Raw genomic sequence first — 18294 nt, forward strand, 5'->3', positions numbered from 1 at the left:
CGATGTCGTGCTTGGCCGGCTTGCCCCGGAGGGCTTCGTAGAGGGGCCGCATGAGTTGAGCAGCGCGGGGCACGAAGCGGTGATAAAAATTCACCATTCCCAGGAATTCCTGCAGGGCCTTTATGGTGCGGGGACGCGGGAATGTGGTGATGGCCTCGACCTTGGTTGGCAGCGGCACGGCCCCGTTCTTGGTGATGTGGTGGCCCAAAAAATCAACGGCCGTCGTGCCAAAGTGGCATTTGGCCGGGTTGACGATGAGGCCGTGTTCGCTGAGGCGCCCGAACAGTGTTCGGAGGTGGAGGAGGTGCTCGGCCCGGGACGTGCTGGCGACGAGGATGTCGTCCAGGTAAACGAAAAGGAACGGCAGGTCACGCAGCACGCCGTCCATCAAGCGCTGGAACGCCTGAGCCGCGTTCTTGAGACCAAACGGCATCCGTAAGAATTCGAATAAGCCGAACGGCGTGATGACTGCCGTTTTAGGGACGTCGGCCGCCCTGACAGGTACCTGGTGATATCCCCGTATGAGATCAATTTTCGAAAAAATGACCCATCCCGCCAGACGGGCGGAGAAGTCTTGGATGTGCGGGATCGGATACCTGTCGGGGGTGGTAGTGTCGTTAAGGCGGCGGTAGTCGCCACATGGGCGCCAGCCGCCCCCTGGCTTTGGGACGATGTGTAGTGGCGAAGCCCACGCGCTATCGGAGCGCCGCACGATGCCGAGGTGTTCTAAAGCGTCGAACTTGGCTTTGGCCACGGCGAGCTTGGCTGGGTCGAGGCGGCGGGCTCTGGCGTAGACCGGCGGGCCCGTGGTTGGTATGTGGTGCTCGATCCCATGCCGTACTGCGACGGCCGAAAACGTCGGTCGCGTGAGGGCCGGGAACTCCGTGAGCAGGCGAGCAAACTCGTTCGCCGCCGGGAGGGCGCATGCCAGCTCGGTCGGCGCGGAGCTGCTCAATGTGCATACCAGGGAGCTGAAGGTTTCGGCGTTGATTAAACGACGCCGTTGGACGTCCACCAACAGTCCGTGTGCGCAGAGGAAGTCGGCGCCTAGCAGAGCCATGGGCACGTTTGCGGTTACAAACGTCCAAGCAAAGCATTGGCCGCCGAAGCAGAGGGTGATGTTGCGTGGGCCGAAGGTGCGGATGGCCGATCTGTTGGCCGCATCCAAGGAGGGGCCGCAAACCGCGGCCTGCCTGTCCTGGTCAGAGGCGGGTATGACGCTCAGTTGGGCGCCAGTGTCGCACAGGAAGCACCATCCGGACGCTTTATCCGTGATGAACAGTAAGTTGCCCGTGTGGCCGGCGCTCATGGCTGGTAATGAACGCCGGCCCGGCCGTTTCCCGGCCTGCCGAAGGTGCACGGGGGTCGGCATGTCCGGGCCTTCTGTCCGAACCTGGCATGATAGTAACACCACGCTTGGTCAGGTGGAGGCCCGTGATCGTCGTGCTTGCCAGGGCGAGGCGTAACGGGCTAGGCAGCTGACGGAGGAACAGCTCCCGGAACAGGAATGCCGGAGAGTGCTCGCCGAGCAGCGAAAGCATGTAGTCCATTCGCTCGGAAGGGCCCTTGTCGCCGAGCTCGGGCAGGTCGAGCAGGCGCCGTGCGCGTTCCGCCGATGGGAGGGCGAAAGCGTCGAGGAGAAGCTTTTTAATCGCGCCGTATTTGTCAGCGGCTGGCGGGCTCTCGAGGAGGCTCAGGGCGCGGGCCGCAGTGGCTGAACCGAGCGCTGCTACCACATGGTGGAAGCGGGTGTCGTCGGCCATGATGCCTCGCAGGGCGAACAGGGAGTCCGCCTGTGCGAACCAAACCGCCGTGTGAGCCTCCCAGACGGTAGGCAGTTTAAGGGCCACCGCCGTGTCCATGTCGGTAGGTCACCAATGAAGGGGCTCAGGCTCCCACATCGATCGGAAGAATGGACGCGACAAAAAGCTGGAATTCGTCCGAGTTGCTTTATTCAAACAAAACACTCAGGTACTCAGAAAAGCCCGTTTATCGGGCAGCAATATATATACACACATTATCCCGGAGCGTTTGCCCAGGAAAGGCGAGAGGGGGCGTGGCCGAGCGTCCTGGCTGCGGCCTGGCAAGTTGAGGGCGGGCCTGCCCGGGCGTCCTGGACGAGCCTGGCATGGTGATCGCTCCGCGTCCTTGATAGGTGCAAGGCGATTGTGAAAACCCAGCGGTAGCCGCTACAATATAAATATAGCGTTTTGCATCACAAACACTTTACAGTGTTGTCTAGGAAGGCAAAATATGGTCAAAGTATGTCCCCAATTTTTCTTTTCAGGTGTACAGTGCATCACAGAAAAAATTCCCACTGTGCAAATTTAGCATTATTTGTATTTTATCACTCAAAAACTCCGCAGTGTGTGCTCAGCAAGGCAAAGCATGATTACAGTATGTCACAACAAAAATTTTCAGGTGTACAGTGAGTCCCAGAGAACATCACTGTGGAAATTAGCATTATTTGTATTTTATCACTCAAAAACTCCGCAGTGTGTGCTCAGCAAGGCAAAGCATGATTACAGTATGTCACAACAAAAATTTTCAGGTGTACAGTGAGTCCCAGAGAACATCACTGTGGAAATGTTGCGAATATGGAATTTGGCCTCCATATCCGCTTGTAAATATTCCCCTATTTTCTCCAATACTCCCCAACTTTCCCCGATCCCCCATTCCCTAGTCCCATTGCATGTAAATAACAATCAGTAGAGCCGACCTTCCCCTTATTCCCCCATTAAATGTCGTGCCCAGGTCCACCGCACCACACGTAGACAACTTTCGGACATCTTCCTAGTTATTCTTAATCTATGTCAGTTAAGGCCTCGTTTCCATTAATTATGACTCTTCGTTGCACCAGAATGTGATTATATGGCATCAGTAGTGAGTTTAGGACCTTCCCATACCTCCTCCCATCTTCTTCCCCAAACAACAACAACAACAACAACAACAACTACAGCAACAACAACAACAACTACAGCAACAACAACAACAACTACAACAACGGCGCGCGCGGGGAGTGCGCGTCCTCCCTCCGGCTCGGTTAGCCGCCATTATCCATGCGCCCCACGGGGTTACCACGAAGGGGCTAGCTGTCAGCTCCTCGTCAAGGGCGGAGCCTGGTAAACCCCCCCCCGCACCCAATAAGAAGGGCGGACCGATTCCATCTGGGCGGAGCTAACGAGCCGAGGGCGTGTCACTCCCCGCCGGATATACGCAGCCGCTTGCCGGACGTGACGTCAGATGCGCCCCCAGCTTGAGACGACAAGACGCCACCTCGAGCGCTGAGAGACCTCCTGCATCTGTTGGGCCGCGCCATCCTGTCCCTGAGCACAAGGTGCACCTTGTGCTGGCCATCAAATACCCGCTTTCCTTGTCATCAATCCCCGTGTGAGTCAGTTTTTGTCCTGTTTCTCTGTGGTCTGTCGGGAATAATATAAGGTTGTGTCTAAGTGCCCACCTTCCTATGTTTCCCTCTTGTCCCTGTAATCTAACCTTCCGCCTTAATATAACCTCCTCCGGAGGTCTTGAGAACTGAACCCCTGGTGTCGTATTGTGTCATTATAACCCAGCCGGGTGTCTTCTCTTTCCTATTGAGCCAGCATAGCGCGGCTTCGTCGACGTTCGAGTACAATCGGGTAACTTGTACGGATACGGCGGCCATCCCGCTCGGCCCACCATACCATCAAAGTCGTATCTGTAACAATTGGTGTCGGGAGTGAGATTCGAGGCCCGACCAAATTTTGGAAAAAAAAAAAAACGAATAGAGGAAAAAAAAAAAATTTGGTCAAAATTTGGAGCGGCCGAAATTTGTTTTGTTTTACGAAACTCGAATTTTGCAAGTCGCGCTATGGCGGATCAAGACGGCTGGGGTCCGGTAAAGGAGAGTGAGGTAGGGTCGATCCAGGACCAAAATGAGGGACAGGAGGAGAGTGAAGCAGTGAGGGCGGCAGGGTCGCAAAATAGCGTTGTCACGCACGAGGTGGCCACGGCGTCCACGCCCGCGACCGTGGCAGCGCCCCTGGTGGATCCGAACCTTTTTATGTTGCAAATGAGGGCCCTTATGGAACAAATGGGTGAGCAATTGGGAGACCAAATTAGAGGTTTGAAAAGCAGTATGGGACAAATGGGGAACCGGATGGATGCTCAGGGTGAGCGATTAGAGGGCCAAATGGGGGTAATGAGGGACGAAGCGAGGGGTACCGTTGAGGGGTTAGACAATAATTTTAAGGGGTTAGACAATAATTTTAAGGAGTTAGACAAGAAATTTGAGGGGTTAGACAACGGGATAAAAGAAGTAAAGAATGGGTTAACGGGGGTAGAAAACAGAATGGCCGCTCAAGAGAATCAAATAGAGGGAGTGAAAAATGGGTTAGAGGGGTTAGAAAACAGTATGGAAGGCAAATTGAGGGACATGAGGGACCAAGCGGAAAGGGAAGTTAAACAAATGGAGCAGCAGATAGAGGGGGTCAGAATGGGGGTAGAAACCAAACTGGATGCTCACAGGGAGGAAATGGAGCAGATGAGGGTGGCATCTGGGCAGGAGATGCAAGTGATGGGAGAGGAGATCAGAAGAGGAGTGAGTGAGGAGGTCGGAGGAGTGCGCGAGGAGGTGAGGCACTGTAAGGAGCGCATGGAGAAAGAGGTGAGAAAGGGGACTGTAAAGTTACAAGGGGGCATAGAGGACCTGACGCAGGAGGTGGAGCAGCTGACGGTGGGACAGACGGAGTTAGTGGAGCAGGTTCAAAGGAACACTGCGGTATTAGGAGGTTTAAAGGCGACACAGAAAGAACTAAAAGATGACTTGGTAGCGACGAAGAGGGAATGTCAGATGGTACGTGAGGGACTGACAACGAGGTTGGACGAAGTGATAGAGGTTATGGAGACGAAGGACCGGCAGGTGAGGACGCACATGGAAACGGTCAAGGTAGCCTTGGAGGACGAGCTTGAGGAGACGTACCGGGGAATAAAAGAGGTGAAGCACAAATTAGAAGAAGTGGAAGAAGGGATGAGTGAAATTAAGAAGCGACGGAGAGGGGATAAGAAAGAGATAAAAGAGGAGATAAAAGAATTGGTCCAAAGTCTGTGGTTGGATCGTGATGATGTGCTCATTAACCGGATGAGGGATTCGCAGGTGATGGAGGAGAAGCGAAGAGGAAGAGGACCCGGTGTAAGTGGTGACCAATATGGTCGTGCGTATGATGCGCCAGGGGATTTAAGAAGCTTGGGGGTCGAGATAGACCCGGGTGTTCGTGAGAGGCCGTTGGTGAAGTGTGCGACAGGTCTGGTGTGCGAAAAAGGAGGTGTGCAAGAAAGTCCGACTCTGGGGTGTGTGAGGAAAAAGCGCGCGCCGAGGAGTGAGTGTGCTGGCGAGAGTGAGTCGGTCGTAGCGTGTGTGCGAGGAAGCACGTGGAAGCGCGGTGTGGTGAGTGTTGCAGGGGGTGTAACGGGAGAGTGTGCGCGAGAAAGGGGTGTGACGGACAGGTGCATGAGGAAAGAGTGCGCTGTCAAGAGTAAGGGTGAGTGCTCTGTCAGGAATGGAGGTGAAAGTAGTGAGAGTGACATGGAGCGTGAGTTAGTTGTGACAGGTGAGCGAGGATGTACACCTGGGATGGAAGGATGCACACCTGGAATGGTAGAGCGTGAGTGGGAATGCACGCTGGAGTTGGTGGTGAGGCACGTGGTTGGGTGTGCGAATGAGAGCACACCTGTGATTGTCACTGAGGAGGGGGCGCGAAGAGGTGTATTGGTGAGGTGTGCGAGCGACGAATGTGTGCCAAAGTGTTCGGTGGTCAGGTGTGTGACCAAGGCTGTGAGTGGAATGGGTGTACCTGGGTGTGTAAGGAAAGGTACGAGGAGCATGGGCACGGCTGGATGTGTGAGCAAGGAACGGGCTGCGGGGTGTAAGCGTCCAGGTGAAGCATCGACGTTACACGGGTTAGAGGTTAGAGCGACTTTTAGCCGAAGCAGGCCCTCGGTGCGTGCCGGGCCTCGCTTTGAACGGCCGCGTCCAGGCTCCACTAGGCGGAGCTGGCAGCCCGATAGAAAGGGTCGTCATGGCGACCACTTTTTGGTGAGACGTGCCGGCAGGTCGAGATCGGGGCATTGGATGGCTCCGTGCCGAGATGGTGCGTGGGATCTCGGCCCGGGTAAACCTCCTTCCCTGCACCGAATGCGGGACGCACCCAGCCGCTGGCACAGAACAACCAGCATCCATTGCTTGGCTTTACGAAGCCGGGCTTTGGACAGGGATTGGCGCACCGAGAGGTATTAGTGAGTCGACTGGGTGATGAGGTTAGTGTTTTGGACCCAAAATTGGAGAAAAACAAAATTTGATGATTGGCAAGGGATTGGCAGGAGTGATTGGCAGATGATGGGCAGTGATTGGCAAATTTTTAATTTGTTGAAATTTGATGTGCAAAATTGGTAGTGAGAGGCCCCCGATGTGGTGGGATGGCAAATCCACCATCCTTCCCATGTGGGGGGGCAAATGCGCTATAGCTTATGGGGTGTATGGCAGTGAAAACTAGCCCGGGTGGGTTAGGATATGGTGTGTAGGGATCTAGCGAAGATGACATTAGGTAACGTTAAGTTTAGTTAGTGACTGATACCTGTAGTGGGGACGCAGGTAGATTAGTATGGATGATAATGACGTGGGAGCGCAATAGTTTAAAGGGACGACTGGGAAGCGCAAAGTTCAGAAGGGAGTAGTTAGCTGAGATGATGCCGTGTGTGTGTGAGAATTGAACAGGTGTGATTGCACAGGTGTGCAACGGGACAGGTGTGTGGAGCAGTGTATGAGTAGTGAGTGTGTGGATCAGCGCGAATGCGCTTGGGGAGAGAAGGGTGCAGGTGGCACCAGGTGTGAGAGCACAGGTGTGCAGGTACAGGTGTGTGGAGAGAGTTGGAGTGAGTGGTACGGAGTGGTGTGCATGGTGCGAAGGTGTGGATGGGGGAAGAGTGGACCCCTTTCACGAGCACCCGGGGCGGGTAGTGTAAGTGTTAGGTAGAGGGTGCAGGTAAATTGTGGATGGATATTGGCATTTGTGGTGCGGTTGCAGAATGGTGTTGTGAATGGGTGCATTAGTGTTGTGGAAATGGCTGGGCGTGTAGCCTGTTAGTGTGTGTAGTTGGTTGGGCACTCCACCACTGTGAGGATGTCGGCCAGGTGAGGCCGCAGGTGGGCTCTGGGAGCCGGTAGAGTTGTGGATGGGGCCCGAGGATCCGGAGGACGGACCCGGGTAGCCCAGTGCCAGAGAGGGCACCGAGTGGGGAGAGTGCCAGAGGGCCTGCCCCAGTTAGTTAGGTTAGGGTAAGGAGCAGGTAAGCTCGGAGGCAACTGCAGTGGTGGAGGTGTGCAGGTGGGTAGACCCACTGGGAGAGGTACACGCCGCAGCCCAGAAATTGTGCGAGGGCACCGGGAGATGAATCGGGGGAGTGAGACCCCAAATTGAAGAGCACCACAGTTTGGCCAATGGGAATTGGTTTTTAGAACCCATAGTGTAAGAGGGCCAATGGTTTGGCCGGAGAAAGGCCCCGGGTAGTGTAAAGTTGTTAAAGTCATTTAGGAGATAGTTAGGATTGATGAACCTGTCGCACCATACGCAGCCACTTACCTGTGGTGATGATGATGACTCCACACCTGTGTTTTCTTTGTTTTGTTGCAGGAGATGAATCGCTGTGTGGATTTGTGAGACGCATCACGACGTGGATGAGACATTGGGGTGATTCCATCTCTCCCTCCCTAGGAGGGACTGATGATGAATTGGTGATGGCAAATTTTGATGTTGAGTTGGAGATGGCAAATTTTGATGAGAGTTGAAAATGGCAAATTTGATTGGTTAGGAGGGAGAGAAGACGAATTTGGTATATGGGAGGAACGGGGAAGACAGTAGGGATGTTTGTTGATTTGTAAAGTAGATGTTTATGGGTAGTGTTGTGTTTTGTGGATACAGTAAGGGGTAAGGGAGGGGCCATGTAGGTTACCTGGTGGGGGGGGGGGCGTACGATAGGAACGTACCTGTCTCACCTGGTTCCCATGTGCCCCCAGTGTGCATTACCTTATATTGCGTGCACTTTTGCGCCCTTACCACCTTACTCACTTGTTTCTTCTTTTGTCTCCCACCTCCGAGGATCTGGCTTTGGGGTAGAGAGAGAGGAGAGAGAGGTGCTGGCTACGCAGTTGTGGGCCTGCACTTTCGCTGTTGGCTGCCTGGATCGATACACCATATGGACCGCAATGTTTGTGGCCACCCACAATGGACCGCAGCTCTTTTGCGGCCAAGCACCACCCGTGGAAGGACCTATGGGTCAACGTGGCACCTATGCCATAAAGGTGAACCACTGTTAATTAACACCACTGAAGGCCACACGAAGAGCAAGAGACACCTGCAGGGTTAGGGGTTGTCGCATTTATTTTTAATCATTGAACAATGGTGACTGCACCGATTGGTGGTGGGGTGGTGCTTTTGATGCTGGGAAAGGGTGCTCTGCACGTTATTAAAGGCCGTCGGCCACAGAGCACTCGTGGGTTGGTGTATCGATGTTGGCAAGCGCGCTCTCTCTATGCATAACATCTGCATGTGTTCCTCCAAAGACAGGTCCTGGATCGTAGTGTAGATATCAGCGTAATCTTGTAAATAATGCTCCCTACCGGCTGTATGTGTAGTTTGCGAATTCTTTCCGGATTCGGTTATCCTGTGGGTGTGTTTCTGTGAGGAGAAGGGTGCAACGTCGCAGGGGGACATATTTACTCATTTGTGAATATCTGTAAAACTGTCGCACTCAGGGTAGAGTTAATAGTAGAGGGAACTACATTGCGTGCCACACTAAAGTAGGTAAAAATTTATCGGGTCGGGACGCCCCGAGGGTAGAGAAGGGTGCAATGTTGCGAATATGGAATTTGGCCTCCATATCCGCTTGTAAATATTCCCCTATTTTCTCCAATACTCCCCAACTTTCCCCGATCCCCCATTCCCTAGTCCCATTGCATGTAAATAACAATCAGTAGAGCCGACCTTCCCCTTATTCCCCCATTAAATGTCGTGCCCAGGTCCACCGCACCACACGTAGACAACTTTCGGACATCTTCCTAGTTATTCTTAATCTATGTCAGTTAAGGCCTCGTTTCCATTAATTATGACTCTTCGTTGCACCAGAATGTGATTATATGGCATCAGTAGTGAGTTTAGGACCTTCCCATACCTCCTCCCATCTTCTTCCCCAAACAACAACAACAACAACAACAACAACTACAGCAACAACAACAACAACTACAGCAACAACAACAACAACTACAACAACGGCGCGCGCGGGGAGTGCGCGTCCTCCCTCCGGCTCGGTTAGCCGCCATTATCCATGCGCCCCACGGGGTTACCACGAAGGGGCTAGCTGTCAGCTCCTCGTCAAGGGCGGAGCCTGGTAAACCCCCCCCGCACCCAATAAGAAGGGCGGACCGATTCCATCTGGGCGGAGCTAACGAGCCGAGGGCGTGTCACTCCCCGCCGGATATACGCAGCCGCTTGCCGGACGTGACGTCAGATGCGCCCCCAGCTTGAGACGACAAGACGCCACCTCGAGCGCTGAGAGACCTCCTGCATCTGTTGGGCCGCGCCATCCTGTCCCTGAGCACAAGGTGCACCTTGTGCTGGCCATCAAATACCCGCTTTCCTTGTCATCAATCCCCGTGTGAGTCAGTTTTTGTCCTGTTTCTCTGTGGTCTGTCGGGAATAATATAAGGTTGTGTCTAAGTGCCCACCTTCCTATGTTTCCCTCTTGTCCCTGTAATCTAACCTTCCGCCTTAATATAACCTCCTCCGGAGGTCTTGAGAACTGAACCCCTGGTGTCGTATTGTGTCATTATAACCCAGCCGGGTGTCTTCTCTTTCCTATTGAGCCAGCATAGCGCGGCTTCGTCGACGTTCGAGTACAATCGGGTAACTTGTACGGATACGGCGGCCATCCCGCTCGGCCCACCATACCATCAAAGTCGTATCTGTAACAATATATACACACATTATCCCGGAGCGTTTGCCCAGGAAAGGCGAGAGGGGGCGTGGCCGAGCGTCCTGGCTGCGGCCTGGCAAGTTGAGGGCGGGCCTGCCCGGGCGTCCTGGACGAGCCTGGCATGGTGATCGCTCCGCGTCCTTGATAGGTGCAAGGCGATTGTGAAAACCCAGCGGTAGCCGCTACAATATAAATATAGCGTTTTGCATCACAAACACTTTACAGTGTTGTCTAGGAAGGCAAAATATGGTCAAAGTATGTCCCCAATTTTTCTTTTCAGGTGTACAGTGCATCACAGAAAAAATTCCCACTGTGCAAATTTAGCATTATTTGTATTTTATCACTCAAAAACTCCGCAGTGTGTGCTCAGCAAGGCAAAGCATGATTACAGTATGTCACAACAAAAATTTTCAGGTGTACAGTGAGTCCCAGAGAACATCACTGTGGAAAATTCTATTTTTGTTGCATTTTGTAGCACAACAACATCACAGTCTGATCCAGCAAAGCCAAATATGGTTTTAGTATAATCCCAATTTATTTCAGGTATACAGTTGTTTCCAGAAGAAAGTGTCGCTTTGTGGAATATCACCGCTTTAAATTGCCCACCTAAGGTGGGCTATGATGGGCATTCTCACCCAGGGGGCGCTCCAGGAAGGGAGTGCTGATGCGAGTTAACATAAAAGTGGCATTGTGATCACAAGGACAGATTCGCTAAACCTCCAGAGAGATCCGCAATGTTACATTTATGTTTGTTTTCCATAGAAGCAGATACAATAAAAAATAGACATTATAACGATAATAAAAAACAACTTTCAAAGTTTTAAATTTGAGTTTAGTTTTCCCAAGTCGAATATATGAAGCAAGCAAAATGCAACTGTTACCTGAATAATGCTGAGTAGATCCCTCACGTAGGTGTGCTCTGTCTCAAGGATTTCAATCACCACACGGTCAATATGCGATAAATGAGGACTTTGAGATACCAGCGAATCTACAGCAAAGGGAGATTCAGGGTTCATTTGGTTTCTTCTTCCACCAGGAGCACGTTTCGCTCGCCATCTATTGACCTCATCCTTCCGCCGTTTAAAACTCGCTTTGGACAATCCACGATCATGAACCATGCCATTCCATGCAGGACCATCCGTCCTGGGGTTTCCATGAGCCTGGTGCGGGTATGAACTGCTTTGAAATGCTGGTTCCACGATGGTCATGTCATGTCGACCCCATTGTGACCGGCGACCTGCTCCATCTCCTCGGGCAGGTTGTACTTTTGTCAGATGTGCTGCGTGATGATGCGGAATCATGATGCTATTTTCAGATATGTCATCGATTTATAGAGGCACAACATCTGTGGAAGAGGAAGGGGGGGGGGGGGGTGTTATAATTATCTAGGAAGAATCTGGGTTATAATTATCATGTTTTATTAAGGAAAGAAAAATGAATTGTATTTTACAACAAGTCAGGAGACGACGATGGTTCACGAGCGAGCGGTATGCAATGACAAAGGACGGACTATAACCGAAACAGGCCCGGACAGGCCAGACCCGGAAATGTCAAAACGAAGGTTACTGACCTTGAAATGAGATAGAAAATAATGTATAATCAGTTATGAGGTTAGTTAGCTGCACAATACCGAAAATTCGGTGAAAAATGAAATGAAAAAAAGGAAAAAAAAAGGGGAAAAAAATGAAAAATGAAAAAAATCGAGCTCCGTGGGGCTCGACACATGACATTGGCCTAACCAAATATCGAAACCCCTGTCAGATTCGACCAAACCCCTCGGAGAAGATGTAGCTTGAAGTCGATTACCCCCCTAAAAAGACATCTTTTTTGGGCCTGGCTCCGCCCACAATGGGCGCAATACGCCCACTCTAGGCAGGACACAACTAGATCATATCAACCTCCCACCCAAGTTTCATCAAGATCGGATGATATCAACGGGTAGTTATGCTGCGGAAACACACACACACACACACACACACACACACACACACACACACACACACACATGACAAATACAGTGGTCACTTGATAACTCGTGAACCCATATTAATGAATGAAATTTCAATATTTGGTGTGATAACCATTTTCATGCAAAACAGCAGATATCCATTTTTAAATTCTTTCTTGCAATTTCTGGAGAAATTCCATTGGGACATTGTTCCATGAATTATGCAATGTTTTCCATAATTTGTCTTTTTATTTTATTTGTTTTTCATTTTTCTCCCTGTCTGAATAATCCAAAAGACTTTGGCCACCGCATGTTTTTTTAAAAATCAATTTGTAAATTCTCTTTTGCAGGTCATATAAACTCGCATCATTTCTGGACAATATACCAAACTCGACAAGACTCAAAATAATAATTTAACACAAAGAAGGCAATTCACAGAGATAAATATCCCGCAAAACAGGTATTTCCAGATGTGACATTCAAGAAACAATACAGAGGCATAATGAGACCTAAAAGGTTAAATATAGAAAATGGATTGGGAGCCTAATTAAACTCAGCAACACAGAGGAGCAATATTTAAATATACGTTTCTTAGGAAATACAAAAAGAAGACCGAAAGTCTAACAACGGCGTAGCCAGGCTTGTTTGATACCTTAGTTGAAGAGGATAGTATGACCTGGGCGGGGATACCAGTTAGCAGTTGGCAAACAATGCAAGTATTAAATATTTTTGACTTCCGGCATGGACAGCCAGTTCGTGAATGACTTGGTTAAAAAATCGGCACATGGCAAATGATGAACCAATCAATTCCACATTCCTGTGCCACCTTCAGTAGAGCATCAGGCATTGACGGCACGTTCTCTATATTTTCATTCCAAACAGCATCATTCATCATTCCAATCACAAATTAACACTATGGTATTAATACATCAAAATATAATGTTAAATCACGATTGTATCGAGATATCAAATCAGTGAACTGTCATCATCTGTTCACTTCTGGACAAGGACGACATTGTGTAATATATACAGGTATGTATACATACAGTACCTTCAGAAGTATTCACACCCTTGACATTTTAAAAAACTTTTTGTTGTGTTACAGCCTGAATTTAAAATGCATTTAATTGAGATTTTTTTGTCACTGATCTACACATTATACCCCATAATGTCAAAGTGGAATATATATATTTTTAGAATTTCTTACAAAATAATTAAAAATGAAAAGCTGAAATGTCTCGAGTCAATAAGTATTCAACCGCTTGGCAATACTCCAAATTGAGCCCAGGTGCATCCAATTTCCTTTGATCATTCTTGAGATGTCTTCACTACAATTTGATTGGAATCCACATGTGGCCAATTCAATTAATTGGACATGATTTAGAAAGAAACACACCTTTCTATAAAAGGTCACAGAGTTGACAGTGCATGTCAGAGGTGAAACTCTACCATGAAGTCCAAGGAACTGCCCGTAGAACTCAGAGATATAATTGTGAGGAGGCATACAGTCACGTGAAAAAGTAAGTACACCCCGTGTAAAGTTTTGACTTTTTCAACATACAGCTATTTGATCTTCATTTCAACAATATTGATAGATAAAGGTGATATAATATAACAAATATCATCAAACATTTACATTTTGTAGTCCATTGTATAATTTAAATAAACATAAATGCAAATTTTGCATGTGGAAAAAGTAAGTACACCCCTACATTTATCACTACTTCAAATATCTAAAATTAGAATCAAGTGCACCAGCTCAGGTGCAAATGATTAGAACATCGTCAGAGAGGATCTTGGAGGAACCAGTCTTATTTAAACCTCAGACATTTAGTTTGGTTTGCTCTTTGTTGTTGAAGTGTGCGGCGTCACCATGCCTAGATCAAAAATACAAATCAAAAATACAGATCAAAAATCAAAAACTTACTTACTTTTTCACGTGACTGTAGATCTGGCGAAGGGTATAAAAACATTTCTAGAGTGTTGAAAGTTCCCAAGAGCATAGTGAGTTCTATCATTAGGAAATGGAAGGAATATGGAACTACCCAAACTCTTCCTAGAGCTGGCCGTCCGACCAAACTGAGCAATCTGGCAAGAAGGACCTTAGTCAAAGGTGAACAAAAACTCAATGACCACTGACAGAATTACAGAGTTCCTTGGCTGAGATGGAAGAACCTGCTGGAGGGACAACAGTCATGCAGCCCTTCACAAATCTAGGCTTCACGGGAGAGTGGCCAGACAGAAGCCACTCCTGAGAAAAAGTGACATGACAGCATCCTTGGAGATTGCAAAAAGGCACGTGAAAGACTCAGAGCATGACACAAAAGATTGTGTGGTCTGATGAGACGATAAGTGAACTATTTGGCCTGAATGCAAAGAACTACCTCTGGTGGATACCGAGCACAGCTCATCATCCATAAAACACCATCCCTAGCATGAATGTGGTGGTGGTAGCATCATACTATGGGGATGCTTTTCAGTAGCAAGGACTGGGAGACTTGTAAGACAGAAGAAACAACGAATGCAGGCAAATCCAGGCAGATCCTTGAGGAGAACCTTCTTCAGAGTGCAAAAGACCTTAGAATGCGGTGAAAATTTACATTCCAACAGGACAATGACCCCAAGCATACGGCCAAAGAAATGCTGGAATGGCTTCCGATCAAGTCGGTGAAAATCCTTGAGTTGCCCAGCCAAAGCCAAGACTTGAATCCCATTGAGAATCTGTGGAAATCTGGAATCCATTTTAAATTCAGGCTGTAACACAACAAAATGTGAAAAAAAATTCAACTGGTGTAAATACTTTCTGTAGGCAATGTATCTGGAACTCGCTTCTGAACCTCTGCCCGCATGACAGAGGTAGTACCATTTTTGATTCGTTTGGGATATTCAAGTCATCAATCAGGAGAGCTGCCCAGGCTGACCTGCTGGACCGACTACACTAGCATGCAGTCACCATCCAGTATGCATGCACACACGCGCGCGCGCACACACACACACACACACACACACACACACACACACACACACACACACACACACACACACACACACCTCTTTCACTACTCTCCCCCATCATATCTACTCTCCCCACCCAACTCACTTCTCCCTCACACTTGACTTAATCGCCTTCCTTCACCCCCTCACTCCTCCTTGCCTCCACTCCACTCGACTCTATTCCCCTGACACCAATCCACCTTATATCCCTCTTCCTTCTCTTCCTCCTCTTCCCCCCCCCCCCCCTCGTTTCCCTCCCCTTCCTTTTGTCTCATTCTCATCAATAGTAAATGCTTTTCAAAGTAAATTTTCCAAAGTATAAAAATAAAAAGAAGAACGAAAGTCTAACAGCGGTGTAGCCAGGCTTGTAAAATATTGTAAACCACAAACACATATGATTAGCTTTTTAAACAGTCGCTAATGCTGCTTATAACATTAAACAAAGAAATTTGGAGGAATCCAGACATCCGTGATGAAAGTTTTAGCTTTACAGAACTGAGCGAAGATCTACGGTAATCTAGAGGAGCACAGTATATATATATTATATATATAGTATATATATCACACAGTATATATATATATATATATATATATATATATATATATATATATATATATATATATATATATATAAAAATATATATACTGTATATATATATATATATATATATATATATATATATATATATATATATATATATATATATATATATAGTGTTGCGGATATGAGGATTGCATTTTTTTGATTGTGTTGTATTATATTGGAAATGGTGATGAACATTGTTGAATATGGCCCCTCCTGCCTCCAGAGTTGTGTATAGGTAAAAAGGGCGTCCCGGTAGTTAATTCCAGGAAACACCACATTGAAGGACACGATAAAACCCTTGTTCAGTAGCTTATATCTTATTATGTGTTTTAGGGTAAGGCCTTGTCTTCCATTAAAATAATACTCCATTGCACCGAATCAATTAAGAATAGCTCCCCTTCAATAATTCCATTTCCCAGCCAAACTCTCCATCTGTGGGTAAAGCAGTTCACAAGCGTGGGGTGCACGCCCTCTCATTTCGCTGCGATAGTGAATATGTGCTCCGTGCTCTGTTTGAACAGGAGGGGCGGGGTCGCCAGGGAGAGGCAAGCCCAGGGCGCGCCACGAAGGGCGGGGCTGTTCAGCCCCATGCCCAAATAAGGAACCAAGCCCGTGGGATTACCATACAAGGTCACGAAGCAGAGCACGGGGGGGGGGGGGGGGGGGAGGGCGGTACCGAAACCGAGGAGGGCGTGTCAGACCCGCGCTGAAGGTATGACAGAAGGGTGCGACGATCGCTGGGACAAGCTACACGAGGGATACGGCAGATGAGTCCAGGTGCGTAAGAGGGTTGGCAGTCCACCGGGAGAGAGTTCAGAGTTGCACCGGAGTTGCGTGAGAGATACGAAAAGCCTTTGATAAAGAGCCGCTTCAACCAGCCCCGTTTCAACCAGCCGCGTGAAGCCCTGACGGGGCAGCGAGTGACCCTGCCGGCGTGCGCTGTAAAGCCGAATACAAGGAGCTGCCGGCGTGCGCTGTAAAGCTGAATACAAGGAGCTGCCGGCTCCCCGCTTCGCGCCCGGAGTGGACCCGCTCGCTATGCCCTGTGATCCCACCTGCTCATCCCTCCAAACGATTCCTACCCTTCCATCCATTTGCGTACGTGAGTTTGTTTTGTTCGTACTGTCCTGGGTAGGTAATTAAGTCCGTATAAGCTAGTAATTTTCACTGGTCACCTGCGTTTTCATGTCACCTGTAAATAATCGTGACTGCTCTTTTTGCTTATGTGTGTGTAAATAATAAACCCCGTTACTCTTCTGGACGTCTTCTTCTTCTTCCTCTTTGCATTCGTCGTCTTAGTCTTTTCCACATTGAATATCTGTGGCGCGATACGGCCAACGTTTGGGTGAATCGGGTTTAGTCGGGGAACAACTGTTCGGCCGCGGTGCCTTCGCTCGGCAAACAACATCCTTAACCACGGACTGTAACAATATATATATATATATATATATATTATATATATCTATATATATATATGATAATATATATATATATAATATAGATATTATAATATATATATATATATATATTATATATATATATATATATATATATATAAATATATATATATATATATCTGTGCAGTGTCTGTTTTTTGTTGTGTCGTCTTGTCTTGTCTTGTCACTGAACTACTTTCTCAAACTTTTGTGAAATCGTACCAAACTTCTGGTATGCACATATCTCTCTCATCGGTATGTCCTAAAGGTATTTTTTTGAAAAAATCTCCAATATATATATATATTTTTGGAATTTTTCGGGAATTTTTTTTTTTCAACTTCAAATGTTTATAAAATGTGATATCACGTATATTACAAATACATTTGTGCAAAATAATTGTTTGAATTATGATTGGTTTAAACCATGACAAAACGTCAAATTGGGTACAGTCATTTTTTTTTTTTTTTTTTAACTGAATCGAGGCCCGTGAAAGAGCTAACATTTACTTCACAAACCAATCAACCAGACAAATAAAATATCTAAAAAGAGGGAGCGGAAGACAAGATGGGGAGAGAAGGGGAAGCACACAAACACAACATTTGAGAGCAGGGAGATGAGTGGGAGGGAGAGGGCTTGGGGGGGAGGAGGCATGGGAAGGGGGGGGAGTGGGAGAGTGGACAGACAGAAGAGTGGGAGAAGGGGGTGGGGGTGGGAGAAGTATAAAACACAAGGACACCAAGGATTTCCAGGACAGAAGTTGGTATTTCAAAAAAGTGGATTGGGGTGAAATTAGCGGGTAGAAAAGATCAAGGTTTTGGATGGGGAAGATAAGAATGTGGTGAACAGCTGTTTTAAAGACCTGGAGGGTGGAGGTGGGATTGAAGAGAGTGAGGGAGTTTGTGTCCAGAGGCGGGAGAAAAGAGGAATGAAGGAGTGAAGGTGAGCAGAGTCTCTGATTTGGCAGTTTAACCATAAGAGGGTTGCAGGCAGATCTTGTGCGACCTGTAGGAATATTTGCGGACAGAGCCCAGAGAGAGCTGGGGGGGAAAGGCCGGAGAGGAGTCGGTAAAAGACGAAAGACCACCAACCTGCCTGCAGTAAGTGAGTGAGAGGGGACCTTGGAGTTAGCTTCATCGCGGAGATTCCAACGATTCTGAATGCTTTGGTTTCAACAGCGTGAAGACGAGCTAGGTGTGAGGCAGGAGCCACCAGCCCAGAAGGGACAGCAGTATTCCATTGAGCTGCGATGAAAGCCTTGTATGTGGTGAGGAGCTCAGGTGTGCCAAGGAAGGACTTCGCACGACGGAGGATGCCCAGTCGGCGA

At 48.4% G+C, this 18294-nt stretch overlaps 1 protein-coding gene across 1 annotated transcript in view; it reads right to left on the reverse strand.

Moving 5' to 3' along the window:
* The window catches only part of LOC137415252 (pleckstrin homology domain-containing family G member 3), a 58418-nt gene that overhangs the window by 10823 nt on the left and 29301 nt on the right, over positions 1–18294 (reverse strand). The window contains exon 2 of the mRNA XM_078765990.1: positions 10887–11350. Within this exon, the coding sequence (XP_078622116.1) occupies positions 10887–11306 (420 nt within the window). The 5' untranslated portion in view covers positions 11307–11350. The remainder of the gene's footprint in view (positions 1–10886; positions 11351–18294) is intronic.

The sequence above is a fragment of the Myxine glutinosa genome, chromosome 11 (assembly GCF_964187855.1).
Source record: "Myxine glutinosa chromosome 11, kmMyxGlut1.1, whole genome shotgun sequence".
NCBI classification, from domain to species: domain Eukaryota; kingdom Metazoa; phylum Chordata; class Myxini; order Myxiniformes; family Myxinidae; genus Myxine; species Myxine glutinosa.